This window comes from Coenobita brevimanus, chromosome 71 (assembly GCF_032717465.1).
Source record: "Coenobita brevimanus isolate Jiangsu-jjx chromosome 71, ASM3271746v2, whole genome shotgun sequence".
Lineage (NCBI taxonomy): Eukaryota > Metazoa > Arthropoda > Malacostraca > Decapoda > Coenobitidae > Coenobita > Coenobita brevimanus.
The window spans coordinates 35,602,555-35,619,195 of NC_137024.1; the positions used below are offsets into that span (position 1 = coordinate 35,602,555).

Consider the following 16,641-nt stretch of genomic DNA (forward strand, 5'->3'; position numbering starts at 1 on the left):
ATACGTTTTATTCATGCTAACATTACACCCGTTTCCACTTTATTTCCTTGCTATCACATATTTACTGACCAGATTTACACAGTGGGTGTAGTTTTGATAACAATTCTTTCCACTTACACTAATTCTCATCTTATACATTACTTTTCTGAAAAAATAACACCCGTTTCAACTTTATATTTGACTTAGCACCTACTGACTGGCCTTACCATTATCATGAGCGTCATTTCGCCTTCCCACACAGTTTCAGAAGTGTAGGAAATTATGATATTCCTTGAAACAAGGCTGAAGGCACAACGCAACATTGCACTCGACACACTCGTATCTTGTGTCTTTTCTCTGCGTGGATGGTCTGACTGTCGAGTGCTTACATACATGGCAGCGACGCTGGGGTTTACGACGGTTTGGTTCGGAAGGGATTGCGCTGGGGTAGTGGCGGCTTGCAAGACGTAGGGGAGTCTGAGCAGCACGGGGGGCGCGGAGGCGGTGTGGGGGTCTTTCCTGGGCATGCTTGGCGATTATTTCACGTGCCAGCTCCCTCACAAACCCCTCAAAGGTCTCGGATACTCCGGTGGTCATTGCGTGCAGGTAGTGGGCGTTCAGGACCGTGATGTCGAGCAAGTGGAAAAAGAGTTTCTTGTACCACTTCATCGTTGTCCTGGCACAGTCAACACTTGAAATCATCGAGTCTGACTGATCAACTTGCCTCATGTTCAGATTATAGGCAAGTACAGACTCTGGTTTCCATACGTTGCGCCTCCTCTCGCTACGGTGATCCACGGAGTCTGTGCGGTGCATCAGGGGGCTGTGAACAGTTGATAGGAGGCAAACTTCCCTGTTGTGGTTCCACAGGGTTGCAAGGATGTTATTGGCCTGGAAGAAAACCACCTCATTCTTGTCAAGTTTCCTCCCTATCTTGACCATATGGCGACGGTTTCTCTTGACTGTACCACAGACTCCGGTGTCGTGTTGGTGGAGGAACCTAGCGAGAAGAGGGCTAGTGTACCAGTTGTCCAGGTACAAAACATGACCACGATGAAGGTACTCTTCTATCATTGTCTTCACCACGGCCCCAGAGAGTCCTATACTCCGATCTTCTATTATATCTGTCTGTGCGCCCGTGTACAAGACTATGTCTTGCACATAACCAGTCTTACAGTCACACATAACAAAGATCTTGAACCCGAAACGGTGTCTCTTGCTGGGTATGTACTGCCTAAAGGAAATATTGCCTCTCCACAACACAAGACTCTCGTCTATGACGAGGTCTCTGTAGGGATAAAATGAGGAGCGGAACATTTCCCGTAAATGATCAAATACCAGCCTAATTCTCCTCATTTTATCGGTGTTATTTGCATTGGCTGGATCATCTGCATCAAAAAAGTGGAGGCGGCCAAGAATAAACTGAAATCTATTACGACCCATCACCTTTCCAAAGAAAGGTGTTAGGATGATTGGGTCCGTTGTCCAGTAGGCAGGAATTTGATTTTTCCTCACCACACCCATCAAGATTACCAGGGCAAAAAATAGGAACATCTCTGATATAGTCACGGGATAGTCATACTGTTCTGCGTGCTTGCTTGTGGTTCCTAGGCGTTCACTTTCAAGGCGCTGGGATTGTGAAAATATATTTGTCTGTTCTACTGTGCGCCCAACAAACGCCTCACCAAAAAACAAGTTGAAAAAATCTAAACGTGACGACCCAGCATTTACACCTGGAGCCGTGCAACCTGACCGCCACTCCTCAGTGAACTGGTGAATGATGGGAGTAAAATTACTCCCATCCTCCCAGTTCACACGTGACACCACCGTCTCCAGCCACGTCACCATCGTCCCCTTCGTCAGGGTGGGAAGGTGAGGGTGGTGGGGGAGGTTGGGGAGGTGGAGAGCGGCGCCTCTCATCACTCGCACTTCTCTTCCCTCTCCCTTTTCCTTTGCCCTTTCCCTTCCCTTTCTTTCCTTTCCCCACATCCTGGGGCTGTGGGGAGGAAGTTTGTGAATATTCAGGGGCGAAAGAAGTGCTGGGGAGTGACTCAACCTCCTCTCCCCTAGGCCTACGAGCACCACGTGCTCGTGCTGCCTCCCTCACACCACTGGCCCCTTCACCCCGCACTACCCCCACACCACTCTCACTTTCACCCCGCGCTGCCGCCACAACACTTTCCCTTTCTCCCAGCAATCCCACCACACCACTTGCTACTTCCCCAGACAAAGTACTTGAACCATACCTTAGGTGTCGTCTCGCCCCACCTTCTGATCCACGTGGTGATATTTTCTCCTTTCCCAACCACGCGGCGATATCACGTCCTAGGCCTCCGTCATCCTCGTCGTCCTCATCCTGATCAGAATCGTGATGGAGAGATAGCTGTGCACGTGGTTGGGGAGCAGGCTGGCCTTCCCTTGCCTTACGGTATGTCACATACCGCGTTTTTCGGGGCGAAGGGACCTCCTCATCACTGCTACTTATTTCTTCCTCTGGCTGGACGTAATCGCGATCCACCACATCATCATCGAGTGGAGAATCACTGTCTCCAGTGAAGGCTTCCAGGACGGATGCAATTTGCTCATCTGAGAGACCTTTCCGCGCCATGTCTGACCTGGGTCACTGCTGGCAGGTGAGTGACCGAGACAAGGGCAAGCGCGGGTCACGCGGGGTCTAGGACGCTGCCCGCCTGGCGGCAGGTAGGGGAGGCTTGGGTACCCGGGCGAAACGAAAATCTCCCGCGAATTTTGAAAATTGTGGAAATTATGAACCTTGCAATTGCAGGACGTTGAAGTACGTCCTCGGGACTGGCTGTGACAAAACGTGAGGACGTGGAAGTACGTCCTCGGGACGGCGCGGGTTAAGGGACCTAAGCTACGAAGAAAGACTAAATAAACTGAATCTACCAACACTACAGGAGAGAAGGAAAAGAGGTGACATGATAATGCTATATAAGTGCATATCAGGAAAGGAGAAAATAGACATAAATGATTACTTAACATATGGAGAAGCATCAGCAAGAGGACACTGCAAAAAACTGCATAAGAAGAGAGGTGATAAAGACGTAAAGAAATTCAGTTTCCCAAACAGAGCAATTGATCAATGGAATGCACTACCAAATGAAATAGTGTGTGGCAAAACAATTCACAAATTTAAGGATATGTACGATAAATATGGTCTAAGACACGGGACAATACGAGCTTGACTCATTCCTGTAAAGATACAATTAGGTAAGAACACACACACACACACACACACACACACACACACACACACACACACACACACACACACACACACTGTCCCCCTTGAGCAAGGGGACGGGTGTGTGCGTGTGTGAAAGTCACAGCCTTGCCCTTAGATCGGACTATATGAGCTCTCAGCTCCCTTCCGGGAGGGTAAAAGCTGACGATCACGACCATCAGGTGGTCCTGACCGACCCGGTGAATTACACACACACACACACACACACACACACACACACACAGTGGCATGGGACATATGAGGTAGCTTGCAACACAGGTGGTGAAGAATAGTTTTGTTACCAAGTCAACAGTCAACAGTTCACTAAAAGATTGAACTCTCCAAAATGGTTTGATGGGAACTGTGCCAGAGCAACAGCCCAAAAGTCATTAGCATATAACTCTTACTTAAAATTAAAAACATTTGAATCGCGCTCCCAATTAAAAATTGCTAGAAATCATGCAAAAGCTGTATTAAATCTATCTGAATCAAACTTTCTTCAAAAGCAAGCATCAAAACTACTTAACAACCCTAATGACAATAGAATATTCTGGTCAACTCTTAATTCTTTCAATAATAACTTTAACAAGTCATCTTCCATTCCCCCACTAAAATCTTCAGATGACAACATTACAAATGACCCACGTGGGAAAGCAGATATCTTTGCCAGTACCTCTACCATAGACGATACCAGCCAGAATATCCCAGTACTGGAACTTGATTTTCCCGAAATTGCCCCACTTAAAATACAGACAAGATACGTAAAATCCATCCTAGACAATTTACCTACCAACAAAGCTCCATGCCCAGATGGAATTCTGCCAATTGTTTTGAAAAAGTGTTCCCCTGAACTTGCCTCTGTCCTAGCTAAATTATTCAGACTATGCATATGTACTTCTTTATTCCCAAATTCATGGAAAGAAGCCTATATCCACCCAGTTCCGAAGAAAAGAAGTTCGTCTGACCCCTCCAATTACAGACCAATAGCTGTCACATCTTCTCTTTGTAAGGTATTTGAAACTTTAATTAATAAGCACATTGTTAAACATCGTGAATCCAACAACTTAATTAGGGTATAGACAATATGGTTTTCGCCACAAAAGATCCACCATTGACATACTCAATCTCTTAACTCATACCATCCATCAATCAATTGATCTTTTTGGAGAAACTCATGCAGTAGCTCTTGATATCTCTAAAGCTTTCGACAGAGTATGGCACCGTTCCCTGCTGTCCAAACTCCCTTGCTATGGACTAACGTCTTTTGTTCCTTTGATTTCTTCATATCTTAGTGACAGGAAAATAAGATTAAAAATAGATGATGTGTGTTCCAGTTTCTACTCAATTAACGCCGGCGTGCCGCAGGGATCAGTTCTGGCGCCAACCCTATTTCTGGTTCATATTAGTGATCTCTTATCTGTCACCCACAATCCCATTCACTCATATGCAGATGACTCAACATTCCATAGTTCATTCACATTCAGACATCCATTTACGAAGTCTAATATCTCTACCTCTCAACTCAGTACAGCCATCTCCATAAATCAAGATCTATCTACAATCAATGAATGGGGACAAAACAACCTTGTCTCTTTTAATGCTAGTCTATCTATCTATCTATCTATCTATCTATAGCCCGACGCCCTAATCCCGCAAAGGGTGGCCGCAGACAAAATGCCTCCAAGTCGCTCTGTCACCCACCATTTGACTACCCTCCCTCCAACTCACCCCCCCCTCCCTCATATACCTCTCAACTCCATCCCTGCACCTCATCCTCAGTCTACCTCTCCCTCTCCCTCCCTCCATCTCACCTACTGTACATACACCCTCTTAGTCAGTCTTTCATTCTCCATTCTCTTCACATGTCCAAACCACCTCAGTGTATTTCTCCTAATCTTCTCAACCACATCCACATCCATCCCACAGCTATTCCTTCACTTTTCATTCGTCAACCTATCCCTCCACGTAACTCCACGTGCTCCTCTCAAATAACTCATTTCCATTGCTTTCACTCTTGACTTGTTCCCCTCTTGCAAGGTCCATGCCTCGCTTCCATACGTCAGGGTAAGGATCACAATACTATCATGCAGTGACTTCTTAACATCCATACTCACCTCCCTATTTCTCATCAGTGCTTTCAGTGTACCAACAACCTTCCTTCCCTGCTATATCCTTTCACGCACTTCATCCCCCGAAGTTCCATCTTTACTCATCACACTACCCAAGTACTTGAATGCACTCACATTCTCCATATCCTCACCATCCAACCTCACTGCACACTCTGTGACTTCATTCCTCTCAAACACCATAACTTTACTTCTGTTTACATTAACTTTCAGATTCCTCCTCCTACACACTGTCCCAAATTCATTCACCAAACCTTGCAACTCCCATTCATCTTCACTCAACAGTACTGTATCATCAGCAGACAACAACACCGGAAGCTTCCAAATTTCACCCTCATTCATTAGAGCCACCCCCACATCCACTGTCCTACCTGCTAGTAAAACTAAATATATACAGTTTACTAATAGACAGATATTGCGAGATTCGTACATTACCTTCAGTGCTACTAATATTCCCATCTTCAAAAGTATTGAAATTCTTGGCGTCTCACTTAACAGTGCCCTCAGCTGGACCTCTCATGTCAGATCACTTGCTAAAACTGCCTCAAAGAAACTTGGAATATTGTACAGAGTCCGTAACTTCTTCCCCAGTGAGCAGTTAGGTATAATTTATAAGAGTCATGTGCGCTCTCAGCTTGAATATTGCTCACCCTTGTGGAATGGTTGTGGAGAGGTTGCATTAAGACAACTAGACAAAATTCAGAACAAAGCTGTTAGAATCATTAACAACCCTGCCATTACATATAAACTACCTCCCCTGCAAGTAAGAAGGAATGTTACCTCCCTTGCATTATTTTACAGATATTTTTATGGCAAATGCTCAGACGAAGTTGCGTCCATGGTGCCACCTCTCCATGCCTTCCCTTGTGCTACACGGGGATCTGGTAGCGCTCATGACTGGAATGTCACTCAGCCATATTGCAGAACTTCTGCCTGTCAGAATTCTTTCATTCCCCGAACTGCATCTCTCTGGAACTCGCATCCCCATAATTGTTTCCCTCCAAATTTCAACCCACAACTGTTTAAGTCTAACTGTTACAGATATTTTATGAACAGAGGACACCAGTAATCTGGTGTATGGATTATTTTTTTTTTTTACTCATTTGTTTTTCCTTCCTGTGTTCTGTTATTTATAAAAAAAAAAAAAAAAAAAAAAAAATCCTATGGAGAAGGAGGAACTTTACAAAATCCAGCTCCTGCTCTGTGTTTTGTTTGTTGTGGGGAATATTTAAGTAGAATTCTTTCCTGTTGATAGGGAGATTTTACAGTATATCATGTTTTGTATTGTCCTGTTAAAATATTTCCATTACATTTTATACAAGCATTGAATATTTTTCCTTATGGTGTGACAGATGACCTTGAAGCAGTGTATGACGAGTGTCGGTATGAGAGTGCTTGGTGGGCTGACCGCAGTAGTGCCTGGTGCGCCCCCTTCACACATCACGACTTTGAGGTAATTTCTATGTACAGTATAGCTACAGTACCCCATAAGCACCCTTATTATCATAGTTATAGCTACAGTACCATAAGCACTCTTATCATCATCGTTATCATCACCATCATTAATGCATTACTTCACCCAAAAAGCCCTCAACAGAGAATGGCAGTGGCAGAAATGCTATCCAATGATACATTTTTCTACTTCGCTCCAGCAACCTCCAGGCAATTTAACCCTATCAGGTTTTTGGGGTGGGCAGATTATATCTGCACTAGAGGCAGCCACTCTTACGCCGACCCACATCTTTGTGGCGTGATATTTTTCTCTGCTCTCTCTGTGTAAATATACTTTTCATGATAGAATGTTGAGTTTGGTGACATTTTAAAGCTGAATAGTTGTACTTTATTGTAGTATGTTCAAAAAAGGAAAACAAAGAAAATAAAAATTCAAAATGACAAGTTGAAATTAGGCAAAAACCAGTAATTTTATACCTTGCCGTAGAAAAATGTTTGGAGAGAAAAAAAAAGAAAAACTAATAAAGATATGAAGATCTGGATTAAACTATGCAAAACTACAAAAATTTCCTTTACAGTGATGTATAGATTATGGTTACTTCTGCATTTTGTTGTGCAGTAGAGCAAAAGGAAAAAGAAGCACAATTTTTTGAGTGTCAGCCGCATATTTGCTTCACAATCTTTTTCTCTGATCGGTCAGTGTAAATACACATTTTATGATAGGTTGCTTGTTGTGGCATTGTTTTGAAGTGGAATAATTGTACTTTATCTTAGTATATTCAAAAGAAGAAAACAAAGAAAATAAAAAGTCAAAATGAGTTGAAATTAGGTGAAAACTAAAAATTTTATACTGTACTTTGCTGTAGAAAAATACTTGGAAAAAGAAAAAAACAAATAGATATATGAATCTGATTTAAACCATGCAAAACTTCAATAAACTACCTTTATAATGATTTATAGATTATGGTTATTTCTGCATTTTATTGCATGGTAAAGCGAAAGGAAAAAGATTCACAATTTTTTATGAGTCTCGGCTGCATATATGCTTTGCGATCATTTTATTTTTGATTGGTCAATTTTTGTGATAGGTTGTGGTGTTATTTTGAAGCTGAATAGTTGTACTTTATTATAGTATGTTCAAAAAGGGAAAGCAAAGAAAATAAAAAGTCAGAATGATGAGCTGAAATTAGGCGAAAGCCAAAAACTTTATACCATGCCATAGAAAAATATTCAGCAAAAAAAAAAAAATAAAATAAAGATACAGTTTATAAATCTGGTTTAAGCCATGCAAAACTACAAAACTACTGCGTGCCTAGCACAGAGCAAGCATTCGGCGACTACATGCCCAAATCTCATTTTTATGACACGTGAACATGGTTTATTGTGAATATTTTACAAAAGTATCTTAACTCCTCTGCGCACGATGGTGTGTTTGTTGTCATATGGGTGTGGCTGCGACTATACTCATTGACGCTTTTGGCATCATTAAAGCATAAAAACTTTCGTCAGAGGAAAAGTTTTGGGCCAATTGGCGTCATTTTTGGAGGCGTCACAGCTTCCCTGTTCCTCGTCAAAAGTAATGAGTTGGCAACTGTGGGTCCCGATACCAGCAAGAGAGCGGACAGGTTATTCAGTACCAAATGACCTGTGAGTGGGGAAGGTACTGTGCGGTTCTGTCCCTTTAAATTTCCACTCTTACTCCCGGCCCGGCCGTGCAACGTATTTCACTATACCAGTAGTGCTTGTGTATACAGTAGTGTTTGGGGCCTGTTGTGATTAGATTTGGTGTTTGCAATAGAAAATTTGGTGTTTGTGAAGCAATCCTGGTTGTTATCAGCCACTGGCCTAACGAAGATTGTGCTACTGTTTCTAATCAACTACACTGCTTCTACCCTGCACCAAATGTGAGTATTCAGCTTAATAATAGTGACAGTGAATCATGTGAATATAGTGTGCATATCTAGTGTACAAAGAATTGGTGAAATACGTGCAGTAGCTTAGAGGAAGGCAGGAAACTGCCCTACATTCACGACATGGCGTGGGTACACCATAGTTTTTTGCATTTTTCTCTAAAACTATGAGGCCTAGGATCACTCTTGTGGGCTCAAATGAAAGCCAGTTAAATTCTGCATAGGTTGATAAAATAAAAACATAACAGTGGTGAAAAAAGTTTTTCGCTAGAGTTCCCCCGAATATAAAAATCTGTTGTCTTTCGGAATTTGGTTTTACTTTTTTGCTTATTACTCGAACACCATACCACGTATCAAACTGGGACCTCTGGCATTCGAAAGCTAATAAAATTCTCTTTCCAATGATGGTATAACTTGTAGAGATTGATTAGTAAACATTTGACTTATGATGGGAAGTGAGATGTATGCTCTTGAATGTTTATTCACATGACCCTAATGTACGTATAGTGTGTTTTTTTTGCTTTATGTGTAGAACAAACATCAGTGAATAGGAACATGCAGGTTTTGTGGCAAAATAAATATGTTTGGGTGGTGAAAATAAACCGAGAATACACATTTTTGGAGTGCGCGGCGGGCTGGAGGTGGGGGGAGGAGAGAAAAGCTGGTGCATCATGTCCCACAAAACTTATTAACTTATCCACACACGAAAGGATTAAAATGGCGCATAAATGCATCATCGGAATCGCTAAGGTTGGATTTGAAGTGACATGAAAACGTGTCATCGGAATCTCACAGGATTAATTAACTTTGAAGAAGGCAGTTTGTAGTGAAAGAGGTAGAAACAGTCTCCATTAATCCATTCACAAGCAGTTTCCTTAAACTGAATAAACTTATGTGAAACCAGCAAAAATAAAATTTAAAATCTGTCAGTGGATTAAAGAAGTTTACTTAATTCTGCCAGTCCAGTGATGTATTTTTGGGTGTATGCTTGCCACTTCCAGACACTTTTTTTTTTTTTTTTTTTTTTTTTTTTTTTTCAGCATAGGAAGACTTTTCAGACAAATTAGATACTGTATAACCTTCAGTAACACCTTTGCTTGAAGGGATGAATCAGGTTGTCAGGTGTTTGCTGAAACAAAAATATAGATATGGGAGTGATGGGGAAATAAACTTTTCATACCATTGCAGTGATTCCTCCTACTTTGCATGCATGTAGCACAGTACAGTATCCTCAGTATTCGCTTGTTGTAGGTAACATAATAAAATATTGTTTCTTCTTCCCTCATCAATGCTTTTATTTCTTTGTTTATTTATTTATTTGCTTTGGTAGTGTTCTTCCTTAGATTTTATTCCATTACGATATATCTTTTCTTGAGCAGTTTTTCCTCCACATTTTGTCCTTTACAACACTCTCCTCAGAACCCACTTCCTTTTTTGTTTTTAATCCTGTATGTACAGTTGCGGACATATCAAACAGAAACATTGCATCCACCAGCGAGGTGGTGTAATGCTCTCTGCATCTAGTAACACTGATAGGAATGGAACACAACCAGGTTTTGTTATGTTGCTAGGACGAACCGAATGCGATGATCATTACCACTGTGCACAGTTATTGGTGGTATATAAACAATGTCCTGCCTTACAATATACTGAAAATAACAAAGTTTTGTGAATGTGGTAATAAAATAATTTCACACCATACATATTTGTATATTGTTCACATGAAACACACTTGTTTCGTAAGTGTGATTTTCGACAAACATCACGAACCATACAGCATTTACCGACGGCCAGTATATTAGCCATTATAAGCAACGTTGGGTCTGGTTAGTACTTGGATGGGTGACCGCCTGGGAACACCAGATGCTGTTGGCATAACGTTCTTCCTACGTGTCAAGTGGGGTTGGTGGAGGATTAGTGCCCCTCCCTGTAAAACAAGTAACTTAAAGCCCTTGGCCACCCCGTTTGGGATACATGGCGTCTGGCAATGAATGAATGAAAAATAACATTATTTACATTCCCACACCGATTATAATGATAAAAGAATTACTGTGATGCCCCTTCTCCCTGACCGTGAATCTGAAACCAGTAGACCTCTTAAATGACGCAGTTTCATAAGAGGTGGCACCACAGGAGGCAGGGTGGAGCTCCTCGAAGACAGGAGGAGGGAAGTGGGTGAGGAGGGAGCAATAGTGGGAGGGGGCTGGTGGGAAGGGGGGCTTTACAGGACATGAGTGATGGGATAGGGGAAAGTGGACTGTGGCATAAGCTAGGATGGGATGGGTAAATGCTACACTGGTTATATGGTGCCAGATCGGCTATAGTTTGACATTGATTATGGAATTTGATAGGTCGTTAACGTTATGCAGACTTTGGCATGTTACGTAGTCTACCAGCATGTTGTATTGTCTGTAGGACTCCCTGCTCCGCACAGGGTGGCACAGTACACAAGCCCTGCCTTATTAGTGTATTGAGGCAACTGTCATCACATGGTGATGTACGTAATGTCAGTCATGGATTATCGCAAAGGCCAACTAGGCCATGGCCCAGGGCCATGCGCTTGGACTTCCTGGAGGTTTCATAAAAATAAATATAAGAAAAAGTTTGGTGCAGAAAGTATAAAATCCAATAAAAATTAAATGTTCGGGTTGATTGAAACTTATATATTGTATGCATAGTGTGTGATTGTAACTTGTATAGCGTGTAGAAGTGGTGGGGAGAGTCCTTTGAACAGTTTTTGTGGCTTATCTGTGAATTATGTGGATCAAGGCATCTAGCCAATAAACCAGATGATGAGTGAGTCAACCATCAGACATTGTAGAACTGCTTAACTCTTAAAAGACAGGCATCGGAATGTTTTGACACATGCTCAGGACAGGCACAATCGGCAGGTTCAATATGGTGGGGGTTTTGTGGGGGATGGTGGTGGGGGGTTGTGGGGTGGTGTGGGGGGATGGGCTGGGTGGTTGAGGGAGGTGAAGGGTGGGTGTGGGGGGTAGGGTGGGGGTGGGGGGTAATGGGTGGGGGTGGGAAGTGGGGGGTGGGGAGGGGGTGGGATGGTGGGTAGAGGGGTGAGGGTGGGTAAGGGGTGGAGGTGGTGGTGGGGGGTAGAAGGGTGGGATGGTTTTGGGGGTGGGGAGGTTTGGGGTGTGGGGGTGGTGGGTGTTGGGACTAGAGGGTAGGGGGTTGGGGTGGTGGGGGTAGATGGTGGGGGGTAGGGGATGGGGGGATTGTGGGGGAGTGGGGGTATTTGGGGGATGGGAATAGTGGGGGTGGGTAGTGGGGGGCATGGGGGTGGATGGTGGGGGGTTGGGGAGGGTGGGGGTGATGGGAGGGTAGGGGTTAGGGGTGATAAGGGGCAGCGGGGGGATTGGGGGTCTGTTGAGGGAGTTGAGGGGCTGTGGGGCTTTGGGGGTGGTGGCAGTGGGGGGGGGGGCTGGGGGGCAGGGTGGGGTGGGTGGTGCTTGGAATCACCTGTATGTCAGAATATGATTGAAAAATGCGGCAGTGAAGTTGCAGGCTCACTTCTCGGCAGATATCGAACCTGTTTGTCGAAGAAATTGTGCATTTCTTAGAATATGTGAAGCATGTACTTCCTGATAAGTGCCCACCTTCAGTCATCTTGCAGCACACTTGTAGCACGGAGATCATCGAAACATTCCCCAATATTGAAATCATATATCGGCTCTATTTAACACTTGGCAGCTAACGCAGGAGGAGAAAGGTCGTTCTTTGTTCTGAAGTGGATGAAAAATCACCTGAGGTCAACCATGAACCAGGGCAGACTGTGTAGCCTAACGCTGCTGACGATCTAGTCTGACATCATGAAGCACGTGGGTTTTGGTGATCTTATTAATGATTTTTCCAAGATAAAATCCAGAAAAGTGCTGCTCTAATATCCGAACGCCCAATATCCGAACATCCCCACTAACCGGACATAATCCTCCTGGGATCCAATATTCCCAAAATGGGCCAAAAATTGCAAAAATTTCGAAAAAAATCTGACTTTTTTCCCTCCCATAATTTGAAATTCCCGCCTGGCGCCAAACAGCTGTTACACCATGGTCCCTTCACCCCTTCCTTCCTCCCCCTCCCCCCTCCCCTGTCAGGTTGCCATTTGGTATTTTTCATTACCAAGTGTGGGCCAATTTGGTAATGAAAAATTCGTTTGGTAATGAATTAGAATAATGCATTACCAAATGGATTTTTCACATGTATGAGGATACACAGGATGGAGATGGTGGATTGTTTGCTCTCTCTGATTAATCTGCTACCCTACATAGTGTGAAAATAATCAACATGGTGTTAGTTATAAGGAGAGTGATTACATGTATTTCCACTTGTATATATAATTAGTGAAGAATATATGCTAGCTTTACGAATTTGGTAATGAAAAGTTATATTTGACAATGAAAGTTGAGGAGATTGGTAATGTGGCTGTTGCGATCTGGCAACTCTGTTACCCCACCAACATCAACAGTCACAGCTTAACTCCGATGGAGAGCAGATACTCATAACAGTGCAAGCCACAGGTGCTTGTTTTTTGTGAATAAACAGTGAATAAACTGCAATACCTTGCCACTAGAACACACAGGAATTTACAGTGTTGTGCAGTGTTAAGAAATTAGAATTTAGAGTGCAGAGGATTAACTGTGGACTGCAAACTGGCGGTTCAAACCAGTCCAAGACCAAGGGACTTGTAAGTACCCAGAATGTTTAATATTGTATAAACTCACCTCTAAAACCTCATTTTATGGTTCTTTTGCATTTATTTCAGTCTTTTATGTCCCTTATTGGTGTGATTTGGGTCTTAAATAGGTGCAATGCATGTCCAGAGGGAGTTGTATAGGTGTTTTTCAGAGTTAGGGTCCATAAGTACTAGTCCATAAGCTGGGGCCCAATATCCGGACAGAACCACTATCCGGACCTGCCTATGGCTCTATTGATCCGGATATTGGAGGAGTTACTGTACATGCATATTGTTATCTTTCAGTGTACCAATAAATCAGCATTCTGATCTGATTGTGTTGTGTACCTACCATGGTGTCATGAACTGGCGTTTATGAAACAATAATTTAAAGTATTCTACGGAAACTGTGAATTCCGATTACTGAAAAAGAAAGGTTGATGGGCCTCGCAAAAGGAATGGCCTAGGGCCTTGCCATTACTTGATCCGGCCGTGTGTAACGTCCTTTGAATGTTTGCCTGATGTCACACTTGTTGTCGAAGGAATTGGAAGCTATTCTTGTTGCGTTTATGTAGTAACATCATGGATGACTGTGATATTGAAAGCAGAGGAGTGGGAGGGAAGAATTTTCTCATGGCACAATAGATAATATTTAATGGTAGTGATTCGTGTCTATGCTTTTCATTAACCCCTAGGCACCGGGCATGGATTTACCTATCCACGTCCCAGAACCGGGATAATCGATTCCCCCCCCCCCCTTTTTTTTCTTTTTTTTCAAAATCACAAATGACAAAAAACACATAAAAAGCGCATACTTATTCTCTGTTGACGATTTGGAGGTGGTGGTGTGGTGTGAGGGAGCCAGTGTGTGGCAGCTGGGCTGAGCATGTTCAAGGTCGCGGTGGTGTGTTGGAGGTATTGTGGAGGGAAAAGGGATGATTACCTCACACCAAAATAAGTGTTGAGTGTGTATTTATTTCTCTCACTAATTCACAATACTGTATGAACACAATATTACAACTAAAATAGCAAAAAAACACAAGAAAGGAACTAATAAAGATTGGCTTATTTTATGTTTTCCATGATACTTATTTTCTAACAAATTTATGTCTATTTATTTATTCACTAGTATTTACACACTATATACACATTATTCCACTGTTTTTAGCAACTCTTGACAGTATGATACCCCCTAAAGTCTGGCTGTGGTCAGTACAAGTGTTCTCAAGCACCCATACACTCTTCCTCATACACACGGGTCGCTGACAGAGACGGACCTCTTCCAGGATCGTGGGGAAATAATCGCTGAATCACCGACGAAAGGAAGCTGAGCTTAATTGTGACTGTGTTAATGAGTGCGTGAGTGATGGTCCCTTCGGACAGTAATAAAAAAAAAAAAACGCGGTTTCGGTCATAAAAGGGACAAGATAAAGTGAAAACAGAAAGTCTCCATATGGTTGAATCATGGAGGAAACGGACGGTGCATTGTTTACGATCAGTGAGGAAGAATTTGAGGGCTTTTGTGAAGAGGATGTTGGAAAAGGAAGTATTAAGTTGAACCAGACAAGAATAGCAGGTGTAGAGAAAACAGTGGAGAGGAATGACCAGGAGATAAAAAAGGTATGGGCAGTGATTAAAGGGTTACAGGAACAGACCATAGAGCAGGAAAATGAGATCAAAAGTTTAAGGAGTACACTGGAAAAAATCTGTACACGTAGTGACGAACAAGAAAGGAAAGTTACTGAATTAAAAGTGAACAATGAATCTGCCTCGAATGAAATAAAACAGCTTAAGAGGGAGAATAAGAGGTTGGAAGAGGAAAGGGACAGGATGAAAAGCAAACTAGATGAGTATGAATCCAAATCAAGAATACAGGAAGAGCACATTAAAGAAATCAAGGAGCAACATAAGGGGTGGAAGAAAATTCAGGAAGAGGGAAATGTAAATTTGAGAGAGATTATAGACCAACAAAGCAAGGAAAAAGTGGAGAGGGAAGTGGATAGGGTGTTGAGAAGTAGAGAATCTTTAGTTAGGGTTGTAGCAGATAAGAAAAAATGTATAATAATTTCAGGAGTTAAAGAAAAACATATTACAATAAGATCAGACAGAGAAGGAGAAGAACTGCGTAAGGTTAAAGAAATAATATCAGTAGTCATGGAGGAAAACAACAAAGCTCAAGAAGAGATTGAAGAGGTGTTTAGGTTGGGAAAGTACGATGAAGTATAAATTCCTGACTAATATAAGAGTAGCTTTTCACTACATGGATGAGAAGATGATGAAAAAATTGATAGTGGCCATGATTCGCCCCAGGTTGGAATATGCAGCAGTAGTGTGGTCCCCACACAAAAAGAAAGATATAAACAAGATTGAGAGAATACAAAGAACAGCAACCAAGATGGTCCCCAGTCTGGCAGATCTGTCATACAGAGAGAGGCTGGAAAAGCTGGATTTGCCTTCCTTAGAAGAAAGGAGAAAGAGAGGTGACATGATTGCAGTGTTCAGGGCCATGATGGGAGTAGATAAAATTGACAAAGAAGATCTGTTTGTATGGGATAAGTGAGTAACAAGAGGACATAGGATGAAACTGAGGAAGCTGAGCTGCTAGAAGGATATCAAGAAATATAGTTTTCCTTATAGATGTATAGACCTGTAGAACAACCTGGAGAAAGAGATCGTCCAGTCTAAAAACTTAAACGAGTTTAAAGCTAAATTTGACTTACTGAGAAAAGAGACGGTACCCTACGAGCATAGCTCATTTCCTGTATATCACAATTAGGTAAATACAGTTAGGTAAATACACCCCTCAGGGCCCCCTAGTAGCCCTCCCCACCACCCCACCCCACCCCACCCCACCCCTCCCAACCACTACCCCAACCCTGAACCAATATCAGCTGGTTCCAAGGCCACACTCTCCCTATGCCGGCCTCCCACCACCCTCCACCACCCTCCATCACAGCCCTCCTCACTGCTGGGCTGCCCTTCCCCACCCCCACCCACACCCCAGCCCCCTCCCGTGGCCAGCCAGCATTACCCCGCACACCAGCCATCCCGGGACAATACTCTGAGTCCATATGGCGCACTGCTAAGTTCAAACATGCCCGCGAAAAATTAAAACGTCATATGACATGGACTATAGGCCTCTACCAACACATCATGTGACATGGACCAGTGCCTAGGGATTAATATCTGTATGGCACCAATGTAAACGAAAACATGATTTACTAGGGAGGGATGGACTGGGTC

At 42.9% G+C, this 16,641-nt stretch overlaps 1 protein-coding gene across 1 annotated transcript in view; it reads left to right on the plus strand.

The window, feature by feature from the left end:
• Positions 1-16,641, plus strand: part of LOC145406829 (multiple inositol polyphosphate phosphatase 1-like) — a 162,858-nt gene that overhangs the window by 71,620 nt on the left and 74,597 nt on the right. Inside the window, exon 6 of the mRNA XM_080277929.1 lies at positions 6,702-6,802. Within this exon, the coding sequence (XP_080134055.1) occupies positions 6,702-6,802 (101 nt within the window). The remainder of the gene's footprint in view (positions 1-6,701; positions 6,803-16,641) is intronic.